General features: G+C 38.9%; 1 protein-coding gene across 1 annotated transcript in view; it reads left to right on the forward strand.

The window, feature by feature from the left end:
• The first annotated feature begins 316 nt into the window (after window positions 1-316).
• Window positions 317-16529, forward strand: part of TBC1D15 (TBC1 domain family member 15) — a 37593-nt gene continuing 21380 nt past the window's right edge. The window contains exons 1-5 of the mRNA XM_026100372.2: window positions 317-557; window positions 10923-11021; window positions 11270-11344; window positions 12104-12242; window positions 13681-13891. Coding sequence (XP_025956157.1) covers window positions 534-557; window positions 10923-11021; window positions 11270-11344; window positions 12104-12242; window positions 13681-13891 — 548 coding nt within the window. The 5' untranslated portion in view covers window positions 317-533. The remainder of the gene's footprint in view (window positions 558-10922; window positions 11022-11269; window positions 11345-12103; window positions 12243-13680; window positions 13892-16529) is intronic.

The raw sequence follows: 16529 nt of genomic DNA on the forward strand, positions 1-16529 counted from the left end.
CACGGGAACCGCAGCAAGCCGGGACTCAACATGGGACTCAAAATGAGTGAAAATCGATGGAAAAAAAGACCATGGCCCTGCAAAAAACGCCATTTTCCAGCCGTCCAGCACATGCGCAAGCCGCCTCTCCCGCGGGGTACCCACCAGCGCGGCGGGAGAGCTGCAGCCTGCCGCGGCCGTGCCTCTCCTGCCGGCCCACGGCCTCTCGGCAGGGCTCAGCGGGGTGGGGCGACCGTTGGGGGCGGTGACCGTTGGGGGCGGAGGCGCGCGGCCGCCGCTGGAGGCGACTAGCGGAGCATCCCGCCCCCTGGCGCCTAGGCCACGCCCTGGCCAGCTCGGCCCACGGCGGGTTCGTGCGTCGCCGCGCGCTGCTGCGTGCCCCCCCCTCTCCCGCCCCCACTCGCGGCCTGCCGGCGGGTCTGCCTGCGCCTCAGTGCGCCTGCGCCGCCCGCGGCGGGGGAGACGGGGCTTGTTGTGAAGCGGCGGGGAAGCACGTGAAGGGCGCAACGTCATCATAAACACTCGTAGGCAACATGGCGGCGCCTCCGAGCGGCAAGGTAACGGGGGCGGGCAGGGAGCGCCGCGCCGCGCCTGGCCGCGGGCACCAGGGCGGCCCCGGCCGGCTTCCCGCAGCCCCGGGGCTGGGCGCGGGGGGGTCGCTGTGCCCCTCGCTGGCGTCGCCCCGCTTGGAGACGGGCCGCGGGAAGGGGCGGCCCGGCCGGGGGCGGCGGTTTTCCGCCCTCGCGGCTGTGCCTGTGGCGGGCGGTACCCTCGAAGATGGGGCCGCGCCGCCGGCGGGCCTGGACCGGCTCCCCCAGCCGGCCTGGAGGGGGCGGGAGACCCCGGGCCCTCTGCGCCGCCGCCGTGGCGTGGCGGGGGGGTCGCGGCGGGACTTCGGCCCGCCCTGGGCCGGTGAGGCGACACGTTGCAGCGCCCTCCGGCCCGGCCCGGCCCGGCCTCGCCGGTGCCCGGGCCGCGGAGTGCCCGGGCCGGGCCTAGGGGGAGGCCGGTGTCCGCCGGAGGCAGGGGTTTGAACCTGAGGGGTTTGAAGCCGGGAAACGAGGTTTGTCTCGTCTCCGCGGCCGTGTGTTCCTGAGGCGCTGGTAGGTGTTACTGGCCTTTCCCTCAGTCCGCGCTTGAACCGTGTGCGTGTGTCTGCCCCGGGGTAGCTGTAAAGCACTGTCAGATCGTTGCCTTAGCGTAAAGATACGCTGCAGATCCTCGTCGACTCTTTTTGAATGAAACTGCAGAGCTTGACAAGGAAAAGCTCAGGAGCTGGTGTTCATTCAAACGTCTGTTCTGGTTTGAGGTCACTGGAGGGGACGCGTTGCCCCCTTCTCCCCCTCCCTCCCTCCCCTGTGTAGATCTGAGTCCTTACGGTTTTATTGTACAAATATTTCTATTCAATGTTTCAGTCTTCTAAAAACAGTTACTGTGTGACACCCGGGCTCCTGAGCAGGTGGATCCTGTAAGATTTACAGTCTTAGTATAATGTCTGACTGTATCTAGCCAGTGTTAGAGCATAACCAGTTCATTTTTCCATTAAATGGTAACAAATTATCATTTCAGCTCATGCTGAATTCAGCATAAGAGAATGTATGTAATAAGTTATGTCTGTGCTTTTCAGAGGCTGCTGGAGTGTTTTAAGCTAGCGAGAAAATTCACTAGGTATCTCTGCAGTAGACTTTATAGAGGGACTGATTTGGTAATCCAGTTTATGCCCTCTGTTTTAATCAGAAGTGGAACAGGTAGTTTGCTCAGATGGAGTTGTTACAACTTTAAAATGTTGTAAACAGAGTTCTTGACAGCTGTTAGGTGCTGGGGTCCTACTGTCCTCCCAACTGTTTCCAGCTATGCAAATCAAGTTTGCATGTAAGCAAAGAAAAGTTTCTCTTCTGTTTCTTCTCTCTTGGGTCCTGAAAATGAAATAAATCACTTTCAGCTTCTTAATGGTTTTATTAAGAAATACTTTCCTAGAAAGCCTTAAAAATAAGCTTTGAAGTCTTACTGCTGTTTCAATTCTGACCTAAATGAAACTTCTGTTTTTTTTCCATTTTAAACTCAGTCCAGCAATTTATTGGCTGATGTGAAGTATTTTCATTTCTCATAATTGATTTTCATGCTGCTTTTATCAGGAACTTGATTTTTTTTCCCCCTGGAAGCATGTGTGGGAAACAAAAAATGAAAACTGGACTATGAAAATGAAAAATGTGAAAAAGAATGTGAAAAATATGAAATTGAAAAAAATGAAAACTGTTGGTGTAGGTAGCTTTATCAAAAATGTCCACTTTTTTAATGTTTAAAACACCTGAATCTTTCCTTTTCATAACTAGAGTAGTGACAGACAACAACCACCATGCATTTCCAGGATTTATTTACTCTTAAATAACACTCTTCAGGTGTAGTTCATTTGTTTCTTCTTTATGAGGTATTGAGAACAAATTAAAAAGCAGTTTACACGTTCTTTGTATGACTGATTTTTCATATTTTAGGCTCATGTATAGTTTAGGTAGAAAGTGAAGCCATATGATTCTGTGTCATTTTGAGAAGATCAGTATTTCTCAGTTTAGAGACCCATTGAACTTTTCTGAGTGGAGGTATGGATCCCTGTAAAGCAATGAAAGGCTAATGACAGTCGCTAGGGTTTTCAGCAAGGTGTTCTAAGATGTACTGCATCTTGAATTTCTTGCCTTTTTCCCTAAGATGAATGCCCAAGGCATGCATCCTGTTCCCCTTCCCTATCTATTCTTCCTGTTTGGATTCCACTAGCTCTGCCTCTTGCTGTGATAGAAAGGTGGAGAAACTACTGACTGCTTTTCTAGCTCTTGTTTCATATGTCTCTTAAATTGACCTACAGGCCCCTAAACTATATTATCATAGTTATATAAGAAGCTAAAACTATTGTGGATTAGTTGTTTGTAAATGTAATATATATTCTTTGTTCCTGTTTAAGAACTCTATTTCGCCTGGAACTTTTATAAATCTCTAAGGTGTTGCAAAACTTTTTCAGTTATGCCACATCCAGAACGCTAATGCAACTTGTTAACTTCTGATTCAGCAACATATTTGTATTCTTCATGTTCAATTTAAATTACAGCATCTTAAATCACTTGATACAGAGAACAAAATGACAATTCTGTTTTCTAACACCTCATGAAGTAGCTAATCTGAAGTTTCACTGCTGTCAATAGGAGAAGGTCCATCCTTTAACTCTGCTGTGCACTACACTTATACTTGCTTGGGTTCTCATTTGATCCCTCTGTGATTCGATTTAGCAAGCTGAAACAATACAAAACTGTGTGCGTCTATTTTTGGCAGGGTTCATATTCTGCTGGTTTAGGGAGTGCATTGGATCACAGTTGCTGTTTTGGATGTCATCATGATGCTAGATGTGCTTGTGAACTAGTGAAAGGTCACTCCAAGTGAAGTGTAGCATAGTGTAACAGTAAAACACAGTGTAACTTGGTTCAGACTCCAGGATTCTCACTTCAGGTGTTACAGACCATGGGTGCCCTAATTTAATTCCTCTTTTGCTTCTGCCTGTGTGGTATTGTAATGATGTGTTTGAGGTGGTAAACTCAGTAGTAGCTATTAGCTTGTGGGGTTCTTTAGTCTCATTTAGCAGCTTTTGTAGCATGCTATTACTTTTCGCAAAATATTACACAAGGTAAGTCCCATGGAATCCTCATGGGATTATATTAAGTAGTTGGGATACATTGTCTCAGATTTCATGAAATCTGGTGTTTCAATGTACCATGTCAGGTTGTATATTTTCACCCAATTCCTCTTACCCTTCTCTGTCTTTTTTTAATATATTTCCCAGATGTTACAAAAATCAGTGTATTCACAACTCAGTTATTCCATATCTTCTCCTACTCTTTTTGCCTTGCTTTGATCCCAGTTTCATACTTTATTGGGATGTGACCTATAAATCTAGTCATGTCATTGTGACTGTATGTACTACTTCCCTTAGATTTTTGTCTTATTTGTTTGTCTTATTATTTCAAATCTTAGAAGTTGTTCATATCTCAGAAGGTTCTTTTCATGTTTTTCTCTGTATGGTGAACTCAATTGCAGAAAATTTAAGTTAATGCAGTGGAGTTCTTGTTCATGACTCATATTCTTTATTAGTGACCATCTGCACTAAAGCAGTGTGAGTTTCAGTTTTCTGCCCTTTCTTAGAGCTGCCAGATTTTTCTGTGAGTAACTCGGCGGTAAGTTCTTTCATTTTCAATGATTTTAATGACATGCATCAAAACAAGTATACTGTATCTCCTTTTGTTGCTTGGCAAAGGTCAGTTTGTCTTCCTTGTTTCGGAGAACCTCCTGTGGACTTCACATATAAAAAAGAAAATATTAGAAAATGAGGTAAAAAGTTGTGTGTGGGAAGAAGTATAAACTTTAGTCTGTCAGTATATAGGCTATTATTACAGCTGGCTTTCTCTTACTCTTTTTATAGCTGGCTTAAAGACAGTAATGACTTTTATGTTTATGTTCTTGGAGTTTGGTGTATCTTTGGCATATGTGTTGTTATATCTTTCTCAAATTACCAATTGACGTGAGCTGTCAGAGAAGGTTTTTCACTTGCCTGTCTGTGCCCTTGCTCTTGAAGTTAAAGCTTGGTCTAAGCTCATGTTTGGCTAATGTAATTTCAGCAATTAGGAGTGTTCAAGTAGCACTGTAGCTGCTACTAAATAGTAGTGCTGTGAAGCATGATTGTTGTTTGGGGTTTTTTTAAAATATTTTTGCTTATCCTGGCTATAAAATGTGGTTCGTATAATTAGCTTTGCCTCTTTTAGGTAATTTATTGGCACAGATAACAGCAGAAGATTATTTTAGATGTAGATATCACCTGTGGTTTGAACAGTGTCTCACTGTACTTTCTACTTAAATTATGGGGCATAGAGTACTGTATTATGCATGTTGTTCTATTGTAGTAAGTATTTGATTTAAAATATTCACTGTTTTTTCAGCCTTTATCATTTACTGTGTACAGAATCATAGTCTTTTCTGAATGTTCTGTACTTCATAAGGCTTTTCAGTGAACAGAAGCCTTTGCGTCTTTTGAATTTATTTAAGGCTTTGTTATGCTCATGTGTAAAACAAGCAGTTCATTGATAATTCTGAAATTCTTGTGTATTCTTTCCATTTTGTATTCATTAAGGATTTTTGTTGCAGAAGTGCTCAGAATATAATGTGTGTTACTGCCTGAGGATCTTACCCTCAATATCTTTAATAGATTAGTACTTTCACTGAAATTCCACTATTGCTTCATAAGAAGCAAGAATACATGGTAGTTTAAGACTTTTGCAGCACACTTATGGCAGAACTTGAAAAATTCACTTACTGCTGTCAAGCAGGAAATCCTTCTTATGGTACAAGGTTCCCAGTGTTGTTCATTTTTTCATATTTATCGCAACATGAGCAATGTTTGTGTGTTTTCTTTTTTTCTTTTCTTTTTATTTTTTAAACCCCACTTGGAAACTTGTAGTTTCTGAGACTACTCCTCTCAAGACTAGAAGGGCCAGAAATTTCACTGCTTTAGGAAAAAGGTTGAGCCGTCAGTTCAGCGAACAAAAGGCCTATAAGGTTATGGTTTTATATCTTTATTAAAACTCAAATTGGGGTCTTATTTTGTTACTACATTTGGAGCCATAGTAGTTAGATATGAGTTCCAAAGTCCCTGCAGTACTTCAGCTCTTCTTTTCTTTTAGCTGTTTGAATAAGTGCTGCAATAGTCAAATACGAAGCATTCCCAAGAAAAAGTCTGTAGTAGTGAATTCTTAGACTGATAACTTTTGTATTTCCATTGTTAACAGTGAATGGCTGTAAGCAATAAAGTGAGAAAATTATATGCTTTTTCACTGATTGTTCCAGCCTTACCTTGTCCTTCTTTTCCATAGCCTCATGTTGTTCCAATACATTTTTTTTTTCAGGCGGTTTTCTGGTCCTTTTAGTTGTCAAATGTTGTCATGTATAATCTTTCATATTGTTTAGTACTGTTAGCTTTATAGCTAGTGTTACTAGAATTGAATTGTGGTGTGTTTGGTAGTTCTGTTCTTTACATTGAGTGTGAAGATTCCTGTATTAGTAACTTTTGACCAACTGCTTTTACAGTATTTAAGTAGCTTCAGGGTTTAAGTTTGTTCGTTTTTTCTTTCTTTCTCATAGTACACACAGCAGAGACAATAGTTTAATGTCCATTTGTGGCCACCTATTAGCCAAGAAATGGTTGATTTTTTTGAGGGGTCTCCAGAACTAAAAATGCCAGCTTTTGCAGTTTAAAAACAACAATAATAATGAAAACTGGGGCGGGAAAAAAGATCAAGTATCAGGAGTGGTAGTGTATCTTCTGTGGATCAGAAGGTCATGTTGGTGAAGTAACGTTAGCTTGATGTTCTGCAGAGCACTCAAGTATACTGGTATTTGGCCACTGAGAGCAAACTATTGATGCAATGGCTACTTTGACATGCTCAGTGACCATTTAACGGGGGATGTGTGAATCAGGATTTGCACAATGCCATAATTGTTTAATGGTCCCAGAGTGGTGACTGGGTCACAATATGAGCACTGCAAGCTGTTTCCATCCGTCATGAGAAGCTAGATGGCATCTTGGCAGAGTGATGTTGGCTCTGAGCTTTGCTCTCTGGCAGAAATGGAGACTGAGTCAGATAAGAACATAAGTAGCAAATTTGACATGTCTGGAAGATGGGACTAGTTAAGTAGGTAGGAGAGTTGCGTTGCTTCTCCATTCTCTCAGAAGTCCTGTGTTTGACAGGTCGTTAATCTATGATGGAGAGGTAATGAAGGGCAAAATAAGGTATGGACAGTCAGTGCATGTGAAGTGAGCTGATACTGATCAGCTAAAAAAAAATTGCCAACTGAGTGTTTTTGAGGCATCTTTCCTCAGACAGTCATACCTATGATTTAAAGCCCTCAAGGAACTTAAGGGTATCATAAGTGGGGGGATAAATCTGGATTTGGTTGCTCTTTCTTTACCGCGACATTAAGGAAACTGTTTCTCATAGAATGAGCTTTAGGTTAATAAGGTGTCTGAAAACCTTTGAGTTATGATGATATATGTACAGTTAAATGATTGAATTTTCAATGATGTTTAACCTGTGGTACTTTGTATCTTCATTTGCCTTGTCTATTGTGTTTGTAATTTAATGTGTTTCTGTCAGACTTTGGTTCACTTTTCATTTGTATTTTTGTAGCGGGGCCAACAGAATCTGCCTTCGACGTATATAATACGCAGATCCTCAGGATTAGGTGCTATCTTTGGGCAGGTCAACAAATGCTTGTGTAGAAAAAACCAAAACCACCATTATCTAAGTCAAAGTAGTTAGGCTGCTTAGGGGAGGACAATTTTTTTTAGCCCAAGCATCTAAGCAACATATGCTGCTTTGCTTCCCTCAACTATGCAGAACACTGGTGTCTTACTGCAGGCCATGAGGAAGGATTGCTGGAGAGGCAGAGAGATACCTTGGGTTGTGGATTAAAATCTGAGGGGCATGTCAGTTCAGTGAGTTGCTGGTGGTGTGCGCTTACTAATAACACAAACTTGTATTTTTTTTTCCTCCTCCATGATGGGATTATTAATGTAGACTTATAGGAAGTGAGAGTGATGACTCTAATCATATGAAAAGAGAATGAAAGATTGAGTTTGACTCCTTAATTCTCACTTTTGAAAAAGAGATCGTGATGAAATATTTACAATAATGAGTATTACATAAAAAGATAAACCAGTAGTTTGTTTTCTTGTCTCATAATACAAGAAGGATATTCAAGTAACTGAACAGGTGACATTCTTAAAACTGTTAAATTCTGTCACACATTGAATAATGTGGGTGCTTTAAATTGTAGTCCCTTGTCATTGAAGCCAAAAAGTTATCAAGATTTAAGGGAGAGTGGAACACTTACCTACACAGGGAATGTTGTCAGGTAATACTGATACAGGTTTTGGTAGGTTTATAAAAACTCATGTTTTTGGGGTTATGATTACTTTAACTGCTAATAGGGCAACAGGAGCTCATTATGCTACCCAGTTTATATCTGTTCCTTCTACTGTCTCCATACATGCCAGAAGCTGCCCTGTCCAAGGCATGACTACACAGATTTTTGGTTGCACACCTTCTAAAAGTTTTAAGCATTTTTACAGCACTCCTGTTCTTCCTCCCACGTTCGTTACGTGTCCTCCCTCGCCTTCTCTCGACATACCCATCTGCATGTTCTGCAGTAACCTGCTGGTTAGGCAAGGGGCAGCATATGGTGTGGCCCGTCTTTGAAATGTCTCTTGTCTTGGCTGCCTACGTGTGTGCCGACTGGCCGGACGTTTGCTTGATCATTGGGCTGCTGAGGCACTGAGCAGGTGTCTTTGTGGGTCATGTGTTGTGCTGAGCTGAGCTAAACAATGTTTGATTACAATGTAAAATCATATTGTAGGTAGTTGTCTACTGATGGATGGCATTTGATTCAAACCTAACTATTAGTATACTAACTTTTAATTTGATACTTTCTTTATTATTTAGTACTTGTATGATCTAATGTTACTTTCTCTGTTTTAATTGACTAATAGCTTGCCATTGCTATAATACTAGGAAATGAAAAGCAATCACAAATCAAATTTTACTGTAAGATGTGCTGTAAAAATACATAACAGCATTTTTGAATTTTAATCTTGTTATATAATCATAAAGTACGATGAAGCACAGCAACTCAGTGTTTCACATAATTCAAAGATGGCAGCTTTTCATATCTGTTTGGCTATGAGATAAGCTGCTAAAGTACTTTTTAGATATTCTTTTGTAAGTTTAATGCTCTGTCTTTCTTTGAGTTACTTTTTTTCTGCAGTGATTTTAAAAAATGCACTTTTCAAGCTCAGTTGTATTAATACTTAGTAACTGTTGGAGGAGTTACTACAAGATTTCCCCTATTATTAGATAAGAATAAAACCCAACAGCTTGGCCTTCTGGCCTTTTGAACTTGGAGAAGTTTCTCTCTAGAGTACTGGGAAAAAGAAAGTGAACTGCAGCATGGAAGATCCTGTTTTACAGATACCCTCCAAACTTGGAAGTATGTTCTTGTTGCTTTGATTTCATCACCTTCTTTGGTGGGGCGCAGGGGTAGAGAGGAGGAACTGTTAGGGCCGTGCCGAGTAATGTGGAGTTCTTCAGTTACACGCCAACTAAATATGGCATTGGGAACGTTATTTCTTTTCCTTTGGAAAGAGAAATTCATGCTTCCGAAAGATTAATGGATGGAAAATAATAAAAACATTACATTGCCTGTAGTAGGGATGCTTTGGCATGGAAGAACTAGTATATAGTAGAGAAAGTGCTTAGTAAAATCACTGGTAGAAATGCACTTCTACCAGTATAACTGATAATACCAGAAGGCTTTTCTGGCGCAGCTGTCCTGGTAATTGATAACTTTTGTTCATACTTATGACTTATACAATTATCCTGGTAGATCTGGTCCAAATGACAGCTTTTTAACTTGTTTTTAACTAAAAGGTAAAATTTAAATAGTGACTGCATTTTCAAAAGAGGTATTTGGTAGAAATAGAGGGTCTTTTTGGTAGAAAAGAAAAAAGCTGTAGCAGAGGAAAGGAAAGAAGGCTTCCAATACTTGAAAAAGAACTCAATGTAGTGCTGGCAGTAATCCTTCAGGGGGAAGACTGGACTAAATGGCCTCTAGAGTTCACTTCCAAACAACACTTTTATGATTCAACTTGACACTTTAGAAATTTCTTGCTTGTGTAAAGTGAAGAGAAATTTATGAAGTAAACCTACAAAAGAAGGAACAAGTAAACTGAGTTTTACTGATTTTAAGCTCTGTATACATGTCTAGCTGGTTAAGTTTAGAGACCTAAATTTTTAGTTAACTTGCCTGATTGAAAATGTGATGATTTAAAATGTCTGAAAAATGAATATGTTGAGAAAGAGATTGATATTTCACTACTGAAGTAGTATAGTATCAGTCTCTGACTTGTGAAATTTCTGTTTTGCTTTTAAAAAATGTATTTCTTTAGAGAATATTTGCTGCTTAGTTTGAAAAACTAACATGATTATAAAAATTACTGTCACTGTTTGTATTTCACTTCCCAAAAATCTTAGTTTGGTATATTAGGGACTTTTCATTTTCTCTTGAAGAGTTGTTTTAAAAAAGAAAACTTGTTTACATAGTCTTTTTATAGAACTTTTAAGAGGATTTATAGTGTGCAGCACTGAGGAGCCTGCTGAATTTTGGCAGAGAAGAATTCTGTGAGGTTTTTTTGAGCATGATCAGAATACTGTGGGGAGTGTTTGTCCCAGGTGTGTTTTCCTATGGGCTTAAATGCTAAAATTGTAGGCAATGTGTATTCCTGCAAACCTTCATCTTACTCTTACATCTTCTACCTTTGAAATGAAACCTAAGTCATTATTTAATCTAAGGCTCTGATTTCTGTGCAGTTCATCTTTTGTGCAATAAACTGTCCATTTTAATTTAAATTTAGGTTATAATTTCTGTATGCTTAAAAGGCAAGTAGGGAAAAGGCAAAGTATGTTAGAAAGCTTCCTTGTGTTTGAAAAACTGTGTAGTATTTCCATATGAACCTTTGAATTCTAATTAAAAAAATGTTGGGTATTGGATGTATTTTTTTGACTAACTGGCAAAACAATAATAGTTGGCATATTGCTTAGAGAATAAATAATGATCTGAGTAGTTTCAATTTCAGTTGCCTTTCAATAATGGGGAATTGGAAAACTCAGATTTTGGGGGGGGGGGTGGAGAGGGGGAAGGAAAGGTAACAAAAACCCTAGTAAGCTTCAAGCATTCACTTCTCAACTTATATAGATGAATCAAAGTCAATGACTACAGCAGGTGTTAAAAGCAATTTTAAAATACTGCCATTTATTTCATTTTTCTCTTTGTTATAGGTTGCATATGAGCAAGAAGGAGTTTTCATTCATTCATCCTGTGGAAAAAATGATGACCAGGACAACTTAATAGCAGGAGTACTACGTGTCATAGAAAAGGTATTTGTGTAATAGTTACAGAATCTTCTTAAATGTGTTGACCAGGTACCTAACATATGTGGCGAATCTTAAGAGTTGTCTTAAACGTTGGATTTTTTTAAAATGAAGATGAATATATTTGACATTTTCCACATAATTTGTATATTTATGTAAGTTATACTCTAATTGTTCCATGAGTGATTAGGGAGCTATGTGTGCTTTGTTTAATTATGTAGTACTGAATGTTTTTATGATTATTTGTGTGTTAGGAAAATGAAGTAATAGTTGACTGGAGACCATTGGATGATACTTTGGATACTTCTAATATCCTTTGTGCTGGAAAGGTATGTTTGTTAGTTATTAGTGTTCTTCATTCTATTTCTTCAGAGATTTTCTATTATATGTGTTAATTCAGTTATGGGTAGATGGTCTCATAATGGGTAGCAGACTGTTTATTTGACTATCACTGGTATTAATAGTTACACTTAGGAATCATATTTGCGGACTGCAGCCTGGTTCGGATTATTATTTGGGTTATATGTGTGGTTAGTATGTGATTCATGCATAAAAAAGAAGGGGACCATCTATATAAATAGCAAAAGCCAAATGAGTGTAAGCAAATTGTGGTCACCCGTATCCCTTCAATGTATATTCTAGTCTGGTGTTTCATTCTTCATAATTAGGCTTAAAACAGAGAGATAGTGTTCTAATGCAAAATAAAAATAGAAGTCTATGGACATTCCAGGAACCAGTGAAATGTAGTATTTAGGCAGTATTAAGATGATGTGACTAAAACAAAAAGATTCAATTTCACATTTAAATAAGAAGTTTGCTAGTATACGTTGGTTGGGTCTACTAGAGATGCTAGGATATATTTTAACACCATGCTAAATTTATTGCAGTAAAACCTCTTTTCTATTTAGTCTTAATGATAACTCAGATTTTCCTGTGTTGAACTGTATCATGTTTCTGGAAAATTTAATGCTGCAGGGTTTTTTTGCCTGTGAAAATAAAGATGCTTATTTTTATGCTGTTTAATCAGAGAAATTAGCTCAATTTTAGTATGTTATGTCTTTTGATACTTATTTTTTCTTATCGCTCAGGATTCCAGTTCTGTTGTGGAGTGGACTCAAACTCCTAAAGAAAAGTTCTCCCGAGGAGCAGATCGTCCGAGTAGTTATGAAGCAGAATGGGACATGGTCACCACTGTCTCTTTTAAAAAGAAACCTCATTCAAATGGAGGTACTTCCAAAATAAGTGGAATTTTTTTCATCATAGTAACTTGTAACTGAAGAATTGTCTTTTAGATTTGGTAAAATGGATTTATTAGGAATTGAAAAGCTGGGGTCATTTGTGATAGCGAATCTCTGGGTGTGGAAAAGAATTTACACAGGACCAGCTGTCTCTTGTTCCAAACTAATTTCTTCTTTACATTACAAGAGACGTGTATTGAGAAGGCATGTTACATCTAACATCTGTTCTCCATATCATTAGATGATGTAATCCGCTTTTATCTGCATTGGATTCTTGCATTCTTTCAAATGAAAACTAGTCTTACTGTTAGAAAAGAAGAAAAGTGAGTAGTTCACTACTCAAATGCTTTTTCCTACTGGAACAGCAGGGGGAGATGGAGTATACAACTATGTAGTACGTGGGTCCGTCTTGTGTGGAAACTTAGAAAACTATTTTTCTTGCGTCTAATGAGCATTTTGGCAAAATACTTGATTTATAATGAGAATTATGTAGCTCTGAAATCAAGTATTTTGCCAAAATACATATATTTTCCTTAGACTCTATAATAAGAATGATGTAGCTATGAGAGTCTGAGAAGATATATATGTAAAAAACCCAACCAAAACCAAAAAACCCAAAACAAAAAACAGTGGTTTTCAAGAGTCATCTTTTTCCTTTGATTCTCCCATATTTTTCTTTATAATCTTTGTTATAAAGACTAGCGTCTCTGTCATGCATAGAATGATTTATTTTATCATTGCTTCATATTCATTTTTACATCTTTAGAGTACACCTTCATCCAAAGTCAGTATCAGTGAGCAATACCAACTTGGATTTTGTTCTTTGCCACTTCTTACTTATTTCCAGTTGTTCTAATTTGATGGGAGTGGATGGGAGAGGGGTGCCAGATCTCCTGCAGTCATGTTGGCAATTTTATGTCCTTGAGCGACCCTTCAGTTTGAGTGTACGTAGTCCTTGCACTGTATTAGAAAGAGAAGAAGGTTTTCAAATGCCTTCTCTCTCATCTTGGTAGTAGCCTTACAAGGCATGGCTAATACTGTGTGTGATGTATAACATACATGATTGTAATGTATATTATGTTTAGTTTGAATGGGTGATACTACCTGGCAGAGAAGTTGGTGGGATTCAACTTGCTGCTGGAACTTGATACAGTTGTATGTTTACCTGCTGGGCCATTTTTATAGACTGTAGGCACAGCTTTATGGAAGCAGTCGGATGGATTTGCTCATTGTTTTAGGAGTCTGTAGAAGGTGAGAACTGCACAATGAGAAATCAGGGTAGTTATAGTATACCTTGTATTACCAGAACGAGTGCTGGGTGTTTGTGCGTTTATGGGGGTTTTTCTTGAACAGTGGCAGATATTATGTGTCTGTAGTTGCTAACACTGGAAGTCAAACTAAAATCATGTGGTAATCTTGTTTTTAAGATGCTACAACTCATGCAAATGGAGAAAGCAAGTGGTCATTCCTGTTCAGTTTGACAGATCTGAAATCAATCAAACAAAACAAAGAAGGCATGGGATGGTCTTATTTGGTGTTCTGTCTAAAGGATGATGTGAGGCTCCCAGCTCTTCACTTTCATCGTGGAGATAGCAAACTATTGATCAAATGCCTTGAAAAGCATGTTGTGCTGAGTGAGTAAGTATCAGACAGCTCTTAGTTCTGGTTTAAAGTACGGATTATTAATCTACATTTTAAATTCTGCAATACATTTTTCAGATCAACACTTCTTGATGTATTTTCCCTTCCCATTTTTATTAATGGAATCAATTTTCAGGTGACTGAAACTATAATTTCACACACACCCTCAGAATTGTGGCTGAAGTTTTAAAATTGTTGGATCAATTTATGAGCTATTTTAGAATCTAAGTGTTATGATCTTCATAATGGCTCAGTAGCTCTCTCTAGTGGGCACAAAAGAAGACTGGGTATAAATTTGTCATCTGGAATACTCGAAATTAAAGTTAAATCCTTGTCTGTGAACTACTTCTATTAAATGGGATTAATAATCTATATTAAAGATTGAGATCTTTTGTGTGAAATATCCGAGTATTGACATCAGTGTAGGAAGTAATTATAGCACTGTTGTCTAAACGAATTTTATATAAATGTTTCCCCCAGAAATCTGTTTCGCCATATTTTCTTTACAGTGGGGAGTATGTTTTACACTTGATCTTGACTCCTCAATTCAACTTTCAGAATGGATACGTAATTAGTCCCTATCGTGGTGTTAAATACTTTGGGTTGTTGTGTATTCATATTGTGTAATCTCCAAGTTTTTCGTATGGATAAAAGCCTCTTCAAACAAAGTGTAGATGCGGAACAAAATAGAATGCTCTGCTGTCAGCATATAGTCATAAATATAATTTTAAAAGGCACTCCAAAAAATTAACCTATTTACCCTATCTATAAAAAAGGCAAATAAGGATAGGTAGAACATGAAGAAACAATGAGACATTTCATCAGTATAATAGGTATGCTGTTATCAAAGGTATTTTGTTAGCATCACTTGCAAAATACCTTTCTGATGAAAGGTTTGAAGGCAGATAGTGAAATAGCTTTGCGACTTCTTATAGAGGACTCATCTCATGTGTTGGGAGCATCTTAAGGGAGGGAAAAAGCTGGGCCAGGGCTGCTTTTTTACAGGTAGGTGGAACAGTGGTCAACTGATATTGTTGGTATGAGGGACTGTCAGTAGGATACAAGGGCTGTATGTAAGCTGAACTGATCTGTGAAAGGCCTTGAGTGTCAAGATGTGCTACCTGTTTGCTATAGTCTGAAATTGTGAGCAACTTGGAGAAGGTGACATGGTCAATGTGGCAAACCAATGAAGTGACATTGACTGTAGTGTTCTCAAGGTTTTAAAGGAGAAAATTCATGAAGACCAGAGCAGATGATATTAGGGATGCAAAATAAAGGTGTAAGTACAAGTGGAGATGAGTAAATCCTAGTGACAGCTTCATCTTAAATCCTGAGGTGTTTTTCTGTAGTCTGCCTTTCAGGTCTTCCTTAAACCTCTGTTCATTTCTTTTCTTAATTTCATTTCTTCTGCAGGCTCAGGGAAACTTTCTCCACACGCCCCCAGCCCTCACCCCATGAAGGAGATTGTTTCCTTTTGAGCATACTGCTCTGTGTTCATTTGCTTGCAGATGCCTTTCAGCCTGTTGCTGTTAGGCTAGGGCAGATTTTGGGGGCAACATACATAGCAAACACTGGAAAAGCACTCTAGTTGTATGGTGAGCTGCAGAAAGCTTTATATGTTTATATGTAAGATCTGTTAACTGTGTATCACAGCAGTGTACTTCAGATTTTTTATGAACTAATTGCAGTAATAGCTACTTGGTGAACAGGACCAAATTATAAGTAGGTCTAGTGAGTACTCTTGACAGTGTAGATAAAAGATTTCCATTGACTTAATCAAAACTTTTTCAGAGCTAACCATCAACTAAATACTTCAAAGCCTGGTGTGAGGCTTTTATCAAAAAATTTTAGTTCAAGAATCTCCCTTACACTTTTTTTCCATCCAGTTCATTTGAGACTTTAACAAAATCAATTTAAAATTTCTAATTTCACACTGTGGGTTTTTTCATTGCCAGTATTTAAAGGGTGTCATATTTGAATATGTATAAGACAGCAGTAAGCAACAGAAAAGTAGATAACTAAAACCCAATGCTGCAACTACAGACCTATAGTTGTACTTGCATTAACTGTAGTGGCAGTTCCATGTGTTTGATATTAATTGAGACACCTGGACTAAACTTGAATTTCTGTTAATCTCAGAGGCATAAAATAGCTACAAGACGCTGCTATGCTACGTAACAAACTATTCTGTCTTTCCGTATTCAGAAAGTTTTTTAGATATTTTGCCTTTGCAGTTGAAAGTTTTCAAAAATAGGAATCTAAAATAACACACCACAATACCTTAAACCATTTCATGAAGCCAGATATTTAAGTTTCTTTTTCCGCCAGGCATTTGGTCATCAGTTTGTTACTGTGCATGATGTTAGTTTGCATACTACCATGCATTATTTCCCCTCTTAAAGTCATGTGTTGCAAATCAACATGCTTCATGTTGCTACATAAAGTTAATGTTTAGTGGCGGGTCACTAGATGAGTAATGATTTTGGTTTCTATTTCAAACACTCTCTCAGATACTTCATGGTGAGTGATTAGTTAGTTGCTTACCACTCTTCCTTTATGTGACTTAGTGGAACCTTAGTTCTTGTCCTTCATGGCCTCTTGGCAGTTGATGTGAGCTTTTCTGCTGGGACAGTGC

This window comes from Dromaius novaehollandiae, chromosome 1 (genome assembly GCF_036370855.1).
Source record: "Dromaius novaehollandiae isolate bDroNov1 chromosome 1, bDroNov1.hap1, whole genome shotgun sequence".
Lineage (NCBI taxonomy): Eukaryota > Metazoa > Chordata > Aves > Casuariiformes > Dromaiidae > Dromaius > Dromaius novaehollandiae.